This window comes from Cygnus atratus, chromosome 1 (genome assembly GCF_013377495.2).
Source record: "Cygnus atratus isolate AKBS03 ecotype Queensland, Australia chromosome 1, CAtr_DNAZoo_HiC_assembly, whole genome shotgun sequence".
NCBI lineage: Eukaryota > Metazoa > Chordata > Aves > Anseriformes > Anatidae > Cygnus > Cygnus atratus.
In genome coordinates this window covers 106609723-106630222 of record NC_066362.1, presented here as the reverse complement: position 1 = coordinate 106630222, position 20500 = coordinate 106609723, and the positions used below count along the sequence as shown (strand labels likewise).

Sequence of the window (20500 nt, the reverse complement as noted above, 5' to 3'; positions counted from 1 at the left end):
TAGCTTTTTCTTTTTTTTCTTAGACCATATGATTGTGTTTATTTGTTTTGTTTTCTGGCTCTTAAAACAAGATAGGGCTGGACCATCATGATTTAATTGTGTGGTAATTGAGTCCCCAAGAGATGGGACTGTTTAGCCTGGCTAAGAGAAGGCTAGGGGGAGATCTCATCAATGTGCACAAATATCTGAAAGGGAGACATAAAGAATACGGAGCCAGGCTCTTTTCAGTGGTGCCCAGTGACAGGACAAGAGGCAACCCCTTCCAACCTCAAACATTCAGTGATTATGTGAATAGTGGTGGGATGTTCCTACACTGACTTCTTTTAAAAGAAACTGAATCCAAAGTACCAACTGTCACGTTTTTCAGAATTCATGATAGGAATAGGTAGCTGGAATTCTATTTCATATCAAATAGGTTACAACATTTGTAACATAACTGCCCATAGTAGCATTATCTTCACTAATTCAAAGCCTTCTTTCCTTGACATTAGGTAGACTTTGTGGTTCAAATTATTCAGTCTGCTTTTAAGTAATTCTGTGTCTTTTTAAAAGTATAAAATGAACAGCATGAATCCAAAGCACCTGCATTAACTGCAGTGCTAAGCAGATGACTAACATAAAGTGGAAAGACCTAGAGGACTAATCTATTCATAAAGAAAAGCTGAATACTATAACAGTAATGCGACTGATTTCAAATTGTGGTAGTTGGGTAGTGTCAAGTTGAGTACTATAATAAATACTGTACAAGTTTATTTAAAGATAAATAGTATGCTGCACATGTTACATGACTTTTTTTTGGTATCACTGAAATAATGTTGGTAATTAATAAGGAATATAACTACAAAATTCATGTTTGGACAAAAATTGGTAGTAAGCAAATCTTCTAATTTTTAGAAGAAACCTTAAATTACTTAAATTCCAGAAATTGCTTTCTAAGAAGTCATATTTGTCAACCACTCATGTGGCTGGTCTCATACAAAAATGTACCATATTACCAAATGTAATGTGCTTGTGATAGCCTATTACAGCCCACAACACTAATCTTCATGTATAGTGATGCAGCAGGTATCGGGGCATCTTTACTGAGAATAATACCTTGAAAAAAGATGACCTGTTATATCCAGTAAGTCAAAATTATTATTATTATTTTTAAATTCTTCAATTCTAATCACTGCAGTGAATTATTTGTAGAAATACACCCAAGAAATAATGTGTTCTCTCATCAGAATTTTTCTTTTTTTAATTAGGTCTGTATTGTGTTCTTTGTTTGTTTGTTTTATATTCCCTTATCTCCTTCGTATTTAGCATTTAGTTTCAGAACAAATATATCTCAGCTAAAAACACAATGGTACCATATAGAAACGTAAACATTTGCATAGGAAAACTGTGACTTTGAAAGGCACCTGATCGTATTGTATGTATGATCACTTTTGTAACTCACTAGGATTTGTACTTATTACCTCCTCAGGCCCTTCTGAAAACCTCATCATTATCAGAATACCTCCTCCTTTATCTATTTTTGTATCTATCATGTTTTTATTAAAAAGAAAAAAAGAAAAAAGAAATAGCTGTCTATCCATGAGAAATATGTTGCTAATTGCTACAAACACATCTTAATACCCAATACCTAGTATACATCATATATGCCAACTTTTCAATCAGTTGATTCAGTTAGCAGTAGTAACAATGATGTTTATTATTAATAATAATAAATCCAATATACACTAGGCTTCATATGTATAACCAAAACTTTCAGTTAATGATATCTATTAGTAAATAATAATTTTATCTTCTTTTTCATGTACTTCTTAAGTATTGTTTTTTTCTTCTTTTTTTTTTTCATAGTAAATACAAGGAAAACTAAACATAACTAAACACAAAAAAGACTTTGTAGGAAGAAATCCTTTTAAGTGACTCTGGCTTCTCTACAATTTATGTCTGTCTAACATTTATGTCAGATTAAATGCTGGGTTAACTGTGCCTGAACGGTATCAAACGGATAATCTCTTCCTGTCCTGGCGAACTGCTCTTATCATCAAAAGTAACCCCAACAGAGAACAAGGATGAAGTATAGAAACTCTGTGCAATCTTGCTGTCAGTTTAAGTCTCTGATAGGGGTCAGTAAGTAAAAGCATGAGACACTGACACCAGGGCATCCTGTGCCTCAATTAGTCCTGTTTGACTGCACTGCCATTTGAAAATGTGACAGCAACATGCTCCTCTCCTGACTACATAAATTAGCAAACATATTAAAAAAGAAGAGTAAGAATTAATCAATTAATTAATTAAGATTATTAAAGAAGATTACCGTAGTTGTGTTGTTAGCTTATAGAACGGTATTAGGTGCACTGGTTAGCTATATCTAGGAGCTATGGAACAATATGTACAATTAGACCTTGCTTATTTATTTATATTTTAATTTCAAAGTAGTTATTGAGGTTTATGCTAGAATACCATTAAATAATACAAATTCTGCTAAAATGGCCCACTAGTGATTATGCAAAGAGCTATCCATACTTGAAAAAAAATCCTTCTCAAAAATGGGTTTGAAGAGAATAAAACCAGAATCATTGAAATTATTTTGAAGATTTTTCAAATCTGCAATTTGGTAAATTAATAATTGGAAAAAATATATAAACAACACTGATAGCAACATTTGTAATTACAGTTAATATGCTGAAAAAAGATCACTTGGAGAATAATACAAAGGGAGTCAAAACATTTATTTGATACCAACTTCACAGAATCTCATACAACTCCCCTCTCTTTTCCCATTTTGCTATGAATACCAATAAATTTTTTAGTTTTTGAACATGTAACTTCTGCTGAAAGTCTCTAACCTGCAACTTATGAAGTGAAATAGCCAGAATGAAAGATAACTATGACACTTGCTACAAAAAAAAAAAGAAGTTATTTGTAGTTCAGAAAAGCACTTCTAGTACTTAAGACAACACCGCATTGTATGGAACCAGTGGTAAGAAGGTACTAATAGATTCTTTTATAGAGACTGTTTCATCACAGATATTTATGGCAGAAACTAGATTGATGGGGGATGAGGCCAGAATGAAGACAATTTCCTCTGAGGACACTATTTTAAAGGACAGAAGTTGTTGTCATTAGACAAGTGTTTTGTTGCCTGGGCAGGACAAACAGGATACAGTTGGAGTTCATGTAACAGTGCAAAGTTATTTCCAATGCAAATTAAAAACTGCTCTGACTGGTAAACCTGAATACCAACAGAGACAGACTTCTGTTGTATCATGCCAAAAATACATGCACTGCATTACAAAATTACCTGACACATAATGGATATGAAAATATTTCTACTTCTGTTCACTTTTTTTCCAGCACAGATGTTCTCTGAATACTTGGTTTAAACTTCAATAACAGTTAAAGTTTCAAAAAATGAAAATTCCAGTTTTAGACATTTCATAATTTTATGTGAAATAAAAATGCTGCGTTATAAATTAAAAATCATCACTACAATGTGTCATCTATATGATGATAAAATAATATTTCTATGTTTTAAGAACTTCTTTATCAGAAGACTTCTGAACTGTAAAAAGTTTTACGTTGTATTAAAAAGTGTATCCACATCGGCATAAATACAGAATTAAAACAATATGCTAATCCATTTTCACATATATGTATTTGATTGTTCCCATACATATTACAGTTAAGCCTGCCACACAATTCACATTAATTCAATTGTAATATATTACTTTTAAATTCACAGCATAATGTCCAAAAATTTCACTCTGAAAGATGTCTTAGATGACATCAATGATACCTGAAACGTGTCTTAGATGACATTCTATCAATCCAGAATTTTTGTTATGGACTTTAATATGAATTCTGTTCTGTTAATGACTTCTTCCATTTCTTTTGCTAACATTTCATGAAATGTGACACATCCTATATTTCCCTTGTTAGTACCAAAAAAAAAAAAAAAAGCAATATTGAATTTTAAAGCATAATAGCTACATAACGCTAATTAACATATTTTTCATATTATTTTACGCGTACAGTAGGATACGATTTGGAATTTTACACATATTTTGAAGGAGCTTCACTGAACTTTAATTTTTGTCTAGTAAAATATTTTTTCCTTTAATACGTATAAAATAAATAATTATCAGCGCACCAGGTGTCATTAAAGAGTGAGTCATTAAAGAAAAAATATTTTAAATATGCTCCCAAAAGAATTTTTACAAATTACTTTGCAAAGTTTCAAATTCCTTCAAATGTCTATTTATTGAAAAACAGATAGGTTAAAGCTATTAATGAACACTGTATTTATTTCTTAGGCCTTCTGGGTTGGCAAATCATTGCATTTTTAACATCCAAATAGAACTTTGAAATTTTCTTGTTTTCCTTTCAGATTTATTTCCTATATAAAAAATCCATTGCTGGCTTGTGAAAATGATGGAACATGCAACTGTATACTGAAGTCACTTTCAAAACTCCTCAAGACATCACTCAGTTGACAGTCTGAAATCATTACTTATCTCCGTACTATAGATCTTATTCCAATGTCTATCGTATTTCAGTGGAAAGACACTCCTTCAATTCATTGGGTTTTACTTTATTTTTACTACAAATAGCCTGTAAGTAAACCTCACTATGTTACATTATTTGTCTAATTGTTTATTCAAAGCTTTGGTAAGCCTTCTGGAAACCGATCAATATTTTATCCCCCTCCATTCATGTAACTATTCAATCAAATACTTTTCATGCAACCTTTCTGCTGGTCTTTTTTTTTTATTATTTTATTTTTTGCTCACTCTGAAGCTCAAACAGGCTCACTCAAACTATTCTAAGCAATATAAATAAATCCTGCAAATTTCTAGCAAAATAGAATAATGACTTTTGGTTTTCATTTCTGAAGACGTTTTCTTTAGGAGTTTGAACAAAAGGGTGTTTGAATTTAACACTGAATTTTCCTGTATTTGAAATTTATATCCTCTGATGGCTTCTAAAGCATCAGACTCTTCTCTAAACAAAAATAACCTCATTTTCTCCTGGATAAAAATCAAGAGTTTTGAATAAAGCAACCTGTCCACAAAGCAGCCTGTCCACATGAAATTGTCACAAACTTGTGAACTCCAGCTCCATGAGGACATATAACAAGGGCTTGATATCTGGAGGAGGCTTAGAAAGTAAGAGAACTAGGGGAAAAAATAAAAAGCAACCCCAAAAAACAAAGACTTTGTTGCATCTTGGAAGTTTCAGCTCAAGTCTGACTTGTTGCTCAAATCAGTCTTTACCTTATCCCAGTGAATACTTTTCACCCAGAGCAGGCTCCACCAGCCCAAAAATTTGAAGTTAAGTTTAGCCAATTTGTAGTTATTAAGTTTAGCCTTAAATAAGTGAGTAACATCACAGGAATATGATCTGAGATGAAATCCTGTTATGCTTAAATCGCTGACAAGGGTCACGTCAACTTAAAAAAAAGTCAGGATCCCTCCACAGAATTCAGTACTACTAACTACAGAAGAACACACTTTCTTAAATTATGCAAGTTTAAACATGAATTACCAGGAACAACTGACCTTCCATTAAGAATGTACTTTTTTTCTTTTAAAACAAATTTTAAAGAGAAACAAAATATTAGAACTTACATTCAATATCAAGGTACATGCTCTTTTGGTGCCCACCAATTCTACTTGCAGCTTCACAGTCATATCTCCCTGAATCTGACAACTTCACATCTTTAATATGCAGTGACGATTTTCCATGCTGCCCTTTGACTTCTATACGGCCATCTGGGCTCTGTTTACATTGATTCAGGAAAAAGAAAGGTTTTATACATATATGTATATTTATGTATGTCTTATATATTAAACACCATTGATAAGTATGACTGAAAGCATCTCTTCACCCGTGGTGAAGTTATTACTGACAGCTAAGCAATTTCTAAATTTGTCAAATGAATTAAAAATATATAGAAAAATATGTTCTATTTTGAGGCACTATAACCATGGGAATAAGTACATGCTTAAAGGAACACTGTCAAGGTAAACCACCACATTTATCAATTTATGACTGGCACAGTGAATGACATACTCAAAACCTGTTTATTACCTCATTTATTTTGCTATGATGTTTCAGTTAATGAAAATACATGTGTAAATTCATAGTATCACAGTTGGCATTATCTCTCGACATTAAAATGCAACTGTGAAACTGAGTAGAAATATCCCCCGATACAATGATCAAAATACAAATTCAGTCATAGATTTCTTATTTTCATTATTCATATTTTCTTGACAGAAGCTCAACATTGTTAAAACAAACAAACAAACAAACAACAACAAAAAACATGATTCATATAATGCAACTCAAATTTCTGGATTTCATTTACATATGATTGCATGGAAGAAGGTAGGGCTGAAAAATGAATATCAGCTTCTCATTTTCTAGAAGATAAATTTTGTATTTATCAACTTGATAAAAATCCTTATCCATAACATCTCCCCACCCCCTGACCCAAACCTATTTGACTTTCAAGAGCATAAAAGAACAGGGAAAACTAAATAGTTTAAAAAACTACACTGTTTGACACTTCAACTCCATGGAGTAGTACACCTGAGGGAAGAAAATAAACAGTTATTTTTAATCTGGCTCTGCATTTACTTTTTTTGTAGCTTTGGGAAACTTAGCTTCTTTTTCATTTTTTTCATTTAAGAAAGAAAAAGTTGATACAAAATAGTGATGTTTACCTACCTTCATTACTGAGGAAGGTGAGGAAAAGAGGGAAAAACAGTAACTATTTATTTGTATTGCATTTAAACTTGAAGCATACTTTAATGTTCAATCCTATAAATACATACATTCATAACTCTATACATATTGTTTCCTCACTGAATGCAAGAAAAAAATGCATACAATTTAGATTTCACACATTCAAAATAAAGCTGTCATATAAAGTATATCAGATTTCAATGAAGAAGTACCCCACATTAGAGTCCAAGGACACTGAATTTTGTTTCCTGTGAAAATGACACAGCATAGATACATAATCTAAGTTATGAAACCTAATGCAGGAGAAAATCTAAATTTCTCCGGATTGATAAAAATTAGTAAGGTCACCCATCTCTTTTATCATTCCTAATGATGAAAATTCTGCTTTCATTCTACCTTTAAAAGATGAAAGAACAAAAATATGACATTACGAGTAAACATGCTATACTACTGCAGTACTGAATGTAACAATTTGGGGGGGATTTCTTGGGATAATTAAAATGTAATTTCTTTAAAACAAAACAAAACAGTTTTCTAATCTCTATATATTTTACAAGCACTTTGTATGACATAGTTCATATCAGCATTATTTAATTACTGATTATTTGCTTTTTTTAAAAAAACTTTGAGTGTTATCTACATTTACAACTGTAAATCTACATTATTGATACTTAAAGTGTACATATACTTTAGCCATTTTATTTCTGATTTTACCTTTGTTAGAAACATTTCTTTTAGAAGTCATATTTTGAATTGTGAAAATAGATATGCTGAAACAACCTGTGACTGAGTCATAACAATACTACTTTGATAACAGCAAAGGAAGATTCTATCGGTTCAACACTAATCACAAATACTCTAATTCACTATATATTCACTATAATTAACTCCATACTTTCCAAAGAAGAGATATAAGTGTTATCTGATGTTAAGAAAAAAAAATATAGAGAGAGAGAGACTCACAAAGACCCTTAAAATTAAATAACTATTCCAGTAGATTCACTTTCTTGTTTTAGTTTACGTAATTATTTTCTAGTATTGCTGTGAAAAATAACTTTGCTATGTAGACATTTGGTCTGTACCCAGAAAAACTTTCTTAAGTTCTCATGTATAAGAAAACATATTTTATTCAAATACGAATATTTGAATACTGAAAAATATTAAATACTGAAAAGTATTAAATCTTAGGGAAAAGGATTTTTTCTCTTACTAGGGAAAAAACAACCTAATGAATACTCAGAAAGATAGGAGGGTTTTGATAACCACATCATCCACTCACATCATCATCAAATACATGTTAAGAAGCATTTGGTTCATTTCAAAATAGTGAGGTATTTTTGTTTATTCAGGTTATGCAAAGTCAAAAAACAAAAAGAAAACGCATAAAAATTGTACACAATAAAGTGATTTGGCCTAAATGACTCATAAAACATCAATATTTACCAAAGTTAATTTCTAGCTATTTCAAAGGTGTCTGAAAATGATCTCTTCAAAATTGTTTATAAAATAATGTAAAATATGTAACGATATTTTCTGCTGCATTCCTCTGAATGTGTATTCTCCTGTGGCTTCATGAACAGTTAAGGAAGTCCTGTTCCCTGGTCCTATTCTGCAAATGGAGTGCAATAACACTTCAAATCATTCAAGACTAAATGGTTACAATTCCATTCATTTTTCTGTAAATACGTTGAGCTAACATTGCTGAAAACAAAAAATATATGAAAGAAAACTAAAGTGAGTGCAAATACAGTCCAAGAAAATTTCATTAAAATTTAAAAAATATACACATATTTTGAAGTAGTTGCCTATGCCTAGAAAGGATTCCCAGAATATCACAGAGATTAATGCATGCATATAAAAAATGCTAGAGAAAAGAGGCTATGATGAATTTTCACTAGGATTTCAAAAATACCAGTAGGTCTGTATTATATCATTCTAACCGTATAAATTGGTTAACGGGAATCTAGGTAAATAAGCCAACTACATATTAGGATTATAGAAAAGGTACAATAACAGTGCAATCATGCTGAAGCACAGCTCAGAAAGACCAGAGAAAAGACACGGAAGTTGACTACTGCAAAGAGCGATGAAGAAGCTGGGGCAAAAATTTAACACACAGTTTTAGCCTTAAGCTGAAACCATGCTGGTTATATTTTCCTGCATTTGTAAATGGCATTAGCAAAACTGGAACATATAGGCAAAGGAGAAGTCTGCATTCATATTGACCCATAATGTCAGTCTTTTTATCCAACTTTTAACAGCAAATACACAATGTCGGAGGAACAGCCCTAACCTTGGGGCCTGTGTCCACCAGAACTTGATAACCCTTGGTAAAATCTTTCTGAGGCTTAATTTGCTCCTGCACTTAGTATGGACGACACACATTAGCACCAATTCTGGCACCATAGCAGACCAGAACTGAAAGAGGGAGAGAAAGTAACATGGGAACATGAAGTACACTTTATGTTCACAGTAGTCCTAAGTAGAGATCCCCACTGGGAAAACAGCATTGGAGTTGCCACTGATAAGAAGTCAAAATACAAATATAATCTCTATAAATGAATAATGTTAGTAACTCTCAAATCTGCCTGACATAATAATGCACTCTTACTGAATTGGGATAAAATCTTTTTTTCCTTTCAAATACCGTAGTGGGAGAGATGCAAAATATATACTAAGGTGTTTTCTGCTAGATGGGATAAGTGCACATGCTTTTATTTCCTAGTAGTATTAAAGAATATAAAAAATAGACAAAACAAAAACATAGAAAACCATAACAGCCTCTGTGGTTCAATACTCATGATTTCTGCTGATTCACTGAATTACTCTGTACAATAGCAGAATATGAATAATCAGTAAACTCTCAAAAACATACATGATCAATACAGTTCCATACAGATACACATATTTCTCTACAAAGATCAATAAGCAAGTATTATTAACGGGTGCTTAAACTCAAAGACATTGGAAGTGTAATTTCAACTAATAGAACATTCTGTGTACTGCAACTGCTATAGGAAAAAAATGTCCCAGAAATAAGACTTTTATTTTTTTCTACTTTTTTTACAGCTTTTTGGAAATCGTAATAAAATCTTAGAAATCAAAATATTTTCCATCATGACTGTTAATCAGAGAATGTTTTAATATTCATAAAACAATGCTTGTTTGTTTTTTACAAGTTCATGACCACCACAGAGCTACAAGACACAGGAAAAATCTTCAGCAGAGGCTTTTACAGAATTTTGCTTACAATACAGCTGGATCTGTGACTTTATCCATACAAAATCCATCCCCTGAATAAGAATAAATAAAAAAAAAAGCCTAAAAATCTTTGATATTTTGAATACCTATAGAGTCTAGTTCTCTGTCTTTACAGGTCTTCAAGGAAAATTATTAATAATGACAATATTGAACTATAATAAAGTGCCTTCAGAAAATTAAAAAAGGGATGAAATCTTTCTGTACTGGCAGTAAGATACTAAGATAATAATACTAAGAGAATACAGCTTAACCCAAAACAAATCGTACAGTAATTATAAAATGGGAGCTATCTCATCACCTGAGATTAACTTTACAGATTATGTAAGAATAAATATATAAAAAAATATTTATTTGATATTAAATTATTTTCATGCTTCACATGGTATTCTATTACCTGACTTTTCCTGTGATGCTTGTGCTTCCTGAACTTCTGATACGACCCACAGTTCCATACATGAATATTCCCTACCTCCTGACTGGATAATGTGGACCTGACTGGTCACTGCACAGCTTCAAAACCACGTTCCAGAGCTCCCAAGGTAATACCAGAATGATGATAACCATGTTTTTCAAGGGTTCCACATGCAGAGGCAGTATGCAGCTTTCAGGGTATGACTGCTAGAGGGAATAGCAACGTGATGAGAGTACAATATCCACAAAGAGATATGAGTAGCTTCTGGGACAGGATAACATATTCTGATACCATAGAGTGTTCAATCTGCACAATTCTATTGGCATCGTAGTTTAAAAGGTGTAATTTCTCAGGAGGGGAGAATTAGCTGATTATGATGCTTAGAAATTGTCATTCTTTTTCAATTGTAGAAAGCTGTACTTGGGAAGAAGTGAATGGTGTGATTAGTGGTTGAGTTTGATTTATCAACCATTTCTCCAACTCCCACTGAGGAACTGTAGCATCAAATGAGATGAAGTTGTATGGCTGCCAATATGTGCATTTTGAGCTGGCTGAAAGCAAGAGTGGAAGGTGAGAACAGATGCAGAAAGTGGTGCCTTGTTTGTTGCTGGATTTAGATAATACTTGGATGGTTAAAGCAGCTGTGACTTTGTGTTGATTATCTTCCCTCCTACAAAGTTTATGGTTTGTCTGACAAAGTACGCCATCCCTTGAAGTCCAAGTGAAAGACTGATAGCAAAAAATTCCTGCATTTAAAATCTAGACAAGTTGAAACACCTGTTTTTTTTTTTTTTTTTTTTTAACTTTTAAAGATTTATTTGTGATCAAAGTGCCATTACTCTCCATGGCTATGCCACTGCACATCAGTTTTGCCTGTCACTATAGTTACCAAATATATCTTCTAACACCTTGTGTACTTTAGTGCTATTTTGGACACAGACTGCATGTGTTAGCAACAGAAAAGATGAAGAAATAGTGGCTTAGAATTCAGAGCGTTGCTTATTTTGTAAAACATGGTGCAACGTACTCAAGAACAGTCATTCCGAGAGTAAATCACTTCAGTAAAAACCGCAGGATTTTTTCCAGTTCACATTCAAAGGAGCTGCTGCAGATGTACATGGTAGAAGATCCACACGCAGGGGAAAAAGAAGTGGAAAAAGAAAAAGGAATCAGTTTTAACTTTATGCCTAGTTCTTCCTTCTTCAGAGTAAATAGTCAAAAATTGCCAAAGCAAGAACTCATTGTTGTCTTAGTCATGTTCTGAATATGCGTCATGGAATGTAAACAAATACTGATTATCAGAATCATCTTTGGAATTTCAAGAATCACAATTTTTTTAGGAAGCTTTCTGATTTCAGGTTGTATTGATATCCACACAAGAAGAAAACTTCAAAACAAGTACTTCAGTCTGATGTTTCTTTTATGTGAGATTTAAGCAGATCATAATTGCACGTGAAACTGTTCCTTGAAGCAGCATGAAAGATAAGACCTTTCACAACCTAACATGCTGATACTAAATGATGATAAAATTCCAGAAGTCTATTAAATATGTGACCAGCAATTCCTAGTCTGAAAATCTACCTTTGATGATGAGAAAGGGCTGTTGGTCACAACAGCCATCATCGTGTAGAAGCTGATGGAAGCTCCCTTCTGGATTATGGATGGTATATTCACAATATTTCCCATTCTCTTCAGGTAAATGTATTCTATCCATGCACCTGTTGGAGACAGCAGAAAATTCCAGAGTATTGCTACGTGCCTTAAGGTCCAATGAATCAGAATAATGTTACAGTGGTGTCTTGGACTTCATTGATTTTTATAGGAGACCATGTGATTCTTTTAGAGCTGCAGCTCATTTAATATATATTTCAGCATGCTGCATATTCCTGAATTGGTTAGAAATTTGTCTTTCCACAAGGATGAAATTAATGAAGAACCCATTGTTTGTAGATCTATAGTGTAACACCAGGAAAGTCACAAAAAATAATCTTGAAGAAAAAATACTGTTGTTTGGATTTTCTGTTCATCTGCAGACATAGCAGCTACTCACAGAAATCATACTGAAAATTTTAGCAGGTTCTATGCAGGTTGTTAACAGCATGTATAATCTCAGAAAAAAAAAAAAGTATTCTTGCAAGCTTCGTATAACTTTTAGAAATTATGAATTGATATTTGATTCATGATGGCATTTCTTTCAAACCTACGTTGTTAAGTAACGAGATGACACAGGATATCTGATATACCAAAACCACATACTAAGACATGAGACAGAAAACTGAAGTTCTTTTCTTGGTTGGCTTTTACTCACAGAAGTGTATAAAGAAAAATAACAGAGGAAATATGATTATCAACCATTCAAGATTACTTCCACTGAAAATGCAAATCACAATAAAGAAACTTGATGATTATTAATGTCAAAAAATTTAGCATCATATGATAAAACCTTGTAGAGGGAAACATGCATTAGTGTTGGCCATAAAAATAACAATAGCAACCACAAACAAGCATTTAGAAGGATAACAGAAACATTACATCTGTCATAAATACATATATACTTTGTAATTACAAATTCTGATTTACTGATTAAAAAGACTTAGTGGTGTTATTCCCGATAATTTCACTGATCTGAATCTATCTCAACTCTGATGCCATTAACAGATGACTTGGATTCAGACCAGCAAGATTCTCAGGAATAAGACCAGCAAGCACAATAGTCTTATTCAATACAAAAAAACAAGGAAAACAAAAACAAGCAACCCTCCCCCTCCCGCTTTTTACTATACAACTTTCTCTTATTTTAGACAATGAAACCTTACTGCAATTTGATTCCTTGGATTAACGAGAATGACACATCGGTGATTATATCCCAGCTTTGTAAATCTTTAAAATGATTGAGAAATGTTTGCAGCTTCAAAACAAACTGGTTTACCATTGGTATCTAGCTAGCACTGCACAGACTCAAAATACTAACTGTGATTTGCCAGAATTTGTTCTCCAGTGATTACTTAACGTCTGTGCACTTGAACAAAACATATCCCTATTAAATATATACGATTTATGTAGCAACAAGTATGGTTATTCAGACTAGGAACTTCAACCTCGTCCTGGTTCTGTTTAGATCTATTCAAATCTTAAGTGAAGATTACTTCAGCTGTAGAAATAATTAGTATGATTAAACTATATGACCATACTATGCTGAATTGCCCATACAGAGCTCCCCTGATCAGGTAAAAAAACTGTGAAAAGAACATGGAAACATCAAGTACTAGGATCCCAGCTTTCCTCCAGGTGGGAATTGTAGCCCAGTAAATATGATTTCACTATTACTAGTAAAGGCTCTGTATGGATCCAGCAGTGCATGGTCTCAGGACTTGCCAGGGGTTGACTTGGTATGAGGCGAGTTCAGTTTGCTTTAAGATTACAAGTCTTAAAACAGCAAGTTACCTTGTCATCAGGTGACTACCTGAATTCATTTCTGCTTAGCTCTGTGCACCTTGTATGGCAAATGTCTAACACATTACCTCTTTATCCTGATTGGGACTGGAGGAGGTGTCTTTGTAACTTTAAATAACTAACCAATGAAAATAATCAAACTGTAGCCAGAAACCAATGAGGAAAAAAAAAATAACCAACCAACCAAACAAACAAAACCAACAACACCACCACTTTTAAGCTGCCTGCAGTACAGAATAGGCAAAAATAAATTCAACTTGACCCAAGGCAGGAAAGGAACCACAGTGTTAGTTAGGTTTCATTTAGAGGTGTCAGGTTAAGCCATTTGTACTTTTCACTGGAGAAGAATTTAGGAAGCTGATGAATTGTAAACCCTTCTCTCCATTTTTTATTGAGGAAAATTAGCACTCAACCACAGGTCTCAGGGGAGCACAGGAAGGGTGATTATAACAATGAGAAGAAAACTAGGAAGCCTTTGAATAACAACTTCAACTGTAAGGGTAGTTATCTTTTTCCGTAGTACTTCTGTATCTTGGAGAAAAGTACTGGTAGTGTAACTGGACTAAGAATAATGTTTTGCTTTATTTTACTTAAACTGATAATACGTACTTGGACTAATAATGGATTCTTGGAAGGCTGTATACCCCTTTTGGCTCACAAAGCTCTTCTGTAAGAATATGAATTCATTTTTAAAATTACAGCTACTCCAAGAACCTCAACCTGAATTTCATGCATTTGTAAAAACATGTATTTCATTTTCATATGACTTAGATTCAAACCATTACTCAGTTTAGCTTTAGTTGTAGGAATAACTGGTATGGTGAAGATAAGCAGTTATGTAAGGCATGGAACAGCCCATACAGAGCAGCACTGCATCTGCTTTCTTCGAAACAAAAGCATCAAAATTTGAGCTTCTCTTACAGGTTTGTTCAGAAGCTGTATGCAGCTAGGGATCCTTTTCTGTTTTTCTGTAAAGGTGATGTATATTTTATTAAAACGACTATGGCTAGACAGCAGATAGGAAGTCTGTCTGGAAATTGGGATGAGGTGGAGCCCTGCAGGGAGATACAAGCAACAAGGCTTCCTTAGGGGAAGGAAAGGCACAGAAAGCAAGAAATGCGTAACTCAAGTGGATGAGGGGCTGGGGAATTATCTGCAGCAGGACACAGATCCAAATGTCAGACCTCAAAGATCAAAAAATCTTTGCTCACAAACCCAGAGAAGTCTGTAGGGCTTTTTGCAACTCAAGAAACAACAGGAAATTATTGAAGTTGAAAGAAAAATTGAGAAAACTAGCTAACCCGGACAGATCTGGAAGGGCATGGGAACATTTGTTGTCAAGTTATCTATTATCATTCAACAGAGTTTCTCTATCTATATTTCCATGTTTATTTATATATACAGATACAAATAAAATATTATTCTATAAAAATCAGTCAAATTGGGTGGAACCTATTATAGAAAAACTTGCTGCTACTAGAGTTTCAAACAAGTTGGACAGCAGACATTGCAACATGGCAGTACAAAAAATCTATATGTCATTCTGCTAGGGAAGTATCACCCTGAGAAACCAAACCCTAGCACCAATCTACAGCTTATTTTGAGTTGGCTTATAGCATTTCCTACTGAACTGAACAAGTCAGGAAATTCAAGAAGTATATATTACTGAATTAAATTATCAGGAGCCATGCATAGTACATTGCTTAAACAAACAGATCGGTAACAACACACAACCTGAAGAGACCGTGTTGATGATGGTAATGAGTTTCTGGGTGAGGAAGGTGAGAAAGAGTATGTGAAATTGTTGAAGTCCTTCACCAAAGCAAGGGACCTTGGAGGGTGGTGCACTGGTGTATTGGGTTTATGCGGCAAGGTTTTGGCAACCAGGCTCCTGCATGAGGTGATGCCAGGGCTGCCCCGTGCCAGCCCCAGACGGTCCCAGTCCCAGCCCCATGCCGGGCCCCGCAGCCAAGATGGCAGCACCTCAGGGGCAGCCTGGGGAAGGGAGGGCAAACACCGCACAGCAGGGGGTGGTGAGGAGAGCAGTGTGAGGAGCGGCCCTGCACAGACAAGGGAAAAGGAGGAGGAGGGCAGGAGGTGCCCCAGGTGCCCAAGCAGAGATGCCCCTGCAGCCTGTGGAGGGACCATGCTGGAGCAGATCTCCACACAGGAGTCCATAGAGGACTGAAGGAAGCTGCCCCTTAAGGAGAGCCCACAATGGGGCATGCCCCTGGCCAGACCTGCAGCCCATGTGGGATCCATGCTGGGACAGTCTGTTCCTGAAGGACCACAACCTGTAGAGAACCCCTACTGGAGCATTTTATGAAGGACTGTTGCCAGTGGGGAGAACCCCCACCCAGGAGCAGGGGAAAAATGTGAGGACGGTGCATCAAAGACCAAGACAAAGACAAACTATAGACCCCATTTCTCATTCCCCTGCAAAGGTCAGGGGGATGTGTGGAGGAGGCAGAGGAGTCGGTCAAGAAAGATGTGCCTGGAAAGGAGAGTGGAGGGAAGCTGTTTTAGTTTTGTCTTTGTTTCTCACCATCTCACTCTATTCTTAACTGACAATAAATTAAATGAATTCTTCCCACGTTGTCTGTTTTGTCTGTGAGTAGTGAGAGGAGCAGCTGGGTAGGTGGCTTGGAGCTGGCCAAAGTCAAGCCACCACAGCCAGCTTCAGAGGAGGCTGTTGGCAGCAAATGGCCTCTTGGAGGGCTGTTAGTATAGGCAAGAGCTTTTTCTTTCTCTACTACTCTACTATCCAAGAAACACAGTTTCCAATAAAAATGTCAAAAAATACATTTGTTGAGGATATCTCATGAGCAAAAAAAAATTAATGTTATTTAATATTTTAGCATTTGCTACAAGGTGAATGACTAGTCTGTAATGTTTTATGACCGCACAATTTCATTTTAACAAATATGCTAAAGGTAATCAAGGCAATAGGACTAATCTGCGTGTATAAACCAGCACATTTTCATAGAGAATTAGTAAGGATTTTTTAACATTATTAGAACATATTTACTAAACACAATGACCTGAGGGCACAGAAATTCTCAACAAATATCCACGCATATTAGCTTTCTTAGAGGTCTTCATTTTAAATACCTACGGTACTGATTTTGGGTGAGATCATTATACTTTTATCCAACTGAAGTCTTAGTATAGTTTTGGTATTACTTGAATAATTCTAATCTGTGATAAAGAAACAACATAAGGAAGCACTGATAACTGTGGCCTAAATAATATGGCATATTTCATATTGTAAATGTGCTTGTTTAGTTGGTATTCATGCTATTTTTTTTCCCTTCATTAAAAACTCTAAGGTCACTGTAGTTTCCAGTGAGATACTGTATTCATTTTCACATTTTCTAAGTAAACACAGAAAATATACATTGATCAACAGATTATAACTCCAACTGGGGCTTTTGAATTATGCTAGTGAAATGGTATTTTTTCAGTTTAGAGCTCTAAGTATTCATAAAATTGGATTTTTATTGTCAATTTATACATAAATAACTACTTTTGTATACTATTGTAAGAAGAGAACATTTATAGAATATTATATTAATTCAATACATTTTTACCATGTAAGATAACCCTGAGGTTATAATGTGATGCATCATCTATCTATAAGGTATATTAAAGCATGTTAGAAAGTCAGCTTACAGTAAGGTAAAGATTACTATATACACTTATAATTCATTGACTTTTGGCAGAGATGTCACAACTTGATTTGTATAAGTAGAAATTTATACAAAGTAAAGACAAAAATAAATCTTATTGTTGATACCACTATTCATATTATTGTGACATTTAGAAATTTTAGTAACACAGGCCCACGTGTAGAGGGGAGTTCTTATTTTGATCATGAATCAGAGCTGAGACAAGCAGTTCAGTTATGCAGTACTAAGAAATATTGTTAGCTGAATTTCAGAAGCTGTCAGTAAGGGCGGGACAAGCAGTCTTCGCTTTTCCCAGTGCAAAGACATGAGACTCTTGCACTATGCTTTAGGTTGAGTTGCACAGTCTCAGCTACAACAGATGATGGACATACACTTGTCCATTAGCATTATCATGCTAAGCCACCATAACTTGACTGTGTTTGAAATCTTAGAATTGGTATTAATAGAAAAATAGCATTTGAGTGGATGCATAGAGGGAGATGAAAATGTAATAGTAAAACGTTTTCAACAGCATACTAAGGACATGAATAAATTATTAAGAACTAATTATTACAGAGTTTATATAGTTTGTTAAACAAAACAAACGATAGATTGAAAAATAGAATACAGGAACTTTGCTTTCCTCCTGGTTTTGCCAGAAGTCTAAATACAAGTCTTTCCATTTTCTCCTAACATGCAAGAGAATTCAGACTGCTTTTCACGTCAGAAAAACTGCTAACAGGTTTTAATAGAGTAAAATACACCTTTGCAGCATTCCATTGCTGGTCATGCCATAGTCTATATTTCCCTTTTCCCATGGGTTTCCATGGTATCTAAAGATTTATCATTTCTGAAATCTCTGGAGAATGTCTCCTAGTACACCAACACTACCAAATGACACCAGTTTATAACATGTGGCTGTGGTGCTTATTGTATCATTTGCAGGATCTCTATTTCATCAAACAAGCAACAGCTGTATGAAAATGTTATTAAACGGGTAGCAGATAATACAACTGATACACAGACAGTAGCTCATGAAACAATATTGTGTAGCAGAAGCAATAAATGAATGAATATTCAAGTCCAACCTGCACTGGTATCATAGGAAATGCTGGTCCATAAAAAGTTTCCCAATAATTTCAGTCTTCATTAGTGTAACAGAGAATATAATCACTGATGACTAAATGGAGAAAACTAATATTGGCAGGCAAAGAAAAGCTATTTTGAAGCTTATATGGCTATATGGCTTTATTTCAGCCTGTAAATGAAACATCACAACCCACAGAAAGTACCCAAAAATATACTAACTATGCAGCAAGTAGATATAAGAATATGGATTGAAAATGGGATACAGTTTTTAAGTTTGAAATATAAATCAGTTAGAAAAATGATTATCCATTTATGGATTAAAAAACTCTGTACTTATATAAGTTTAGATGTAATTTAAGACAATTGATTAAATTAGTGATGTTCCTTTTCCCCTAGTTTGTGTAAGCTTTTAAAATAGGAAAACTCTTAAAATTTACATTTTCTTGGCTTTTTGCCATCTTTAAAAAAAGCAAAGAGCAACAACTTTGCCTCCTTAATTCTCTCCCCTATGCAAAATGACTTCAAAGCTTCACTGAAAGGAAAAATTTGCAGAAATGAGATAATTCTGGGACAGTGTAATACCAATACAGCCATCCATACAGCTTGAATACATATATGGATGTGTGCATTTAAAGCAATTTGGGTCTACTCTGGGTAAAAGAACATTTAATTTGTCTCCTAAAAGAGAAACGAATTTAAGGGCCCTCAGGTCATGTGGCTGAGATTTACTGTGGAGTTGTCAACGTAACCACCGTTCAAACCTGCATTAGGGAAGATGCTATGGTACATTAAAATTGTATCTGACTTCAGTTTTGGCTTCATTTAAATATCACTGCAGATATTGTTACCAAAAAGAGGGAGCAGAACTCAGATGATTGGTTGGACTACTTAATGATTTTGAAATACCCACAATGGTTTGCAACTTTCCTTATATAATGCTTCATCAACTCACCCAGGAAAACTGCTTTTTATTTCCTCAGCCCTCTAACTGCACACTATCTTACTGCTCCAAAATCAATCTTCCTACTAAAATACTGTCATCTCCCAAAATTGTAAACTCTATTTTTAGCTCCTGAAGAATTTATCCCAACACTATGATACTGTATCTGAACTATGCCATAAAAAACGCCATAGAAAAGGTGAAGAAAACCCAACACATATGAAGATTTCTGTGTACTTGATGACTGGTGAGAATATAGTATTCAGCGCTCAGATGTGCCCCATGGTTTGTATATGCCAGAGGATATAAATCTTTATAGCTCCAACAGTACTAATTACCTAACATTTAAGGCCAACCCCATGCTTTCTACTCACTCATAATTCCATTTATTTACTTTCTCCTTCCAGTCAAAATATTCTTATTCTTCCATTTCATATCCTTAGCATGTGATATCCATTAGGCTTCATTTGAAAAACAACAACAACAACAACAAAAATAGATTCAAGTTGCTCTGCTTATTCCCATGTAAGCAGAATGACTGGAGTGGTGGCCATCAGCTGTTGCTGCATCTCAGCTACCCAACCAGTGCCCAGCTGTCTACCCAGACAATGATGCCTGGCTGAACTGCTTGCCGTGTCTCGACTGCACAGTCAACTGCATTGTACGAGCCAATTGCAGCAGCCTACATAAATTGTTCTGGCCTGCAGGCCTGAACAGATCTTACAATGGCAAAAATAGTCTACGGCATTGTAAGTAGAAGCTGTTCACACAACACATACATAAAACAGGTTATAACATTTTTCTTCAGTAAGGCAAGAGAATTTGCCCCTTACATTTTTCCAACTATTCAAAAGAGATGTTCCAGAGATGAACATACAAAGGCTAGGATTTGTATAGCTTGTAAAAAGAAAGAAATCTCCTGCAATCAATTAA

At 34.5% G+C, this 20500-nt stretch overlaps 1 protein-coding gene across 1 annotated transcript in view; it reads right to left on the bottom strand.

Annotated features, from left to right (window-relative positions):
* The window catches only part of NCAM2 (neural cell adhesion molecule 2), a 286892-nt gene that overhangs the window by 83521 nt on the left and 182871 nt on the right, over positions 1–20500 (bottom strand). Inside the window, exon 9 of the mRNA XM_035545772.2 lies at positions 5622–5772. Within this exon, the coding sequence (XP_035401665.1) occupies positions 5622–5772 (151 nt within the window). The remainder of the gene's footprint in view (positions 1–5621; positions 5773–20500) is intronic.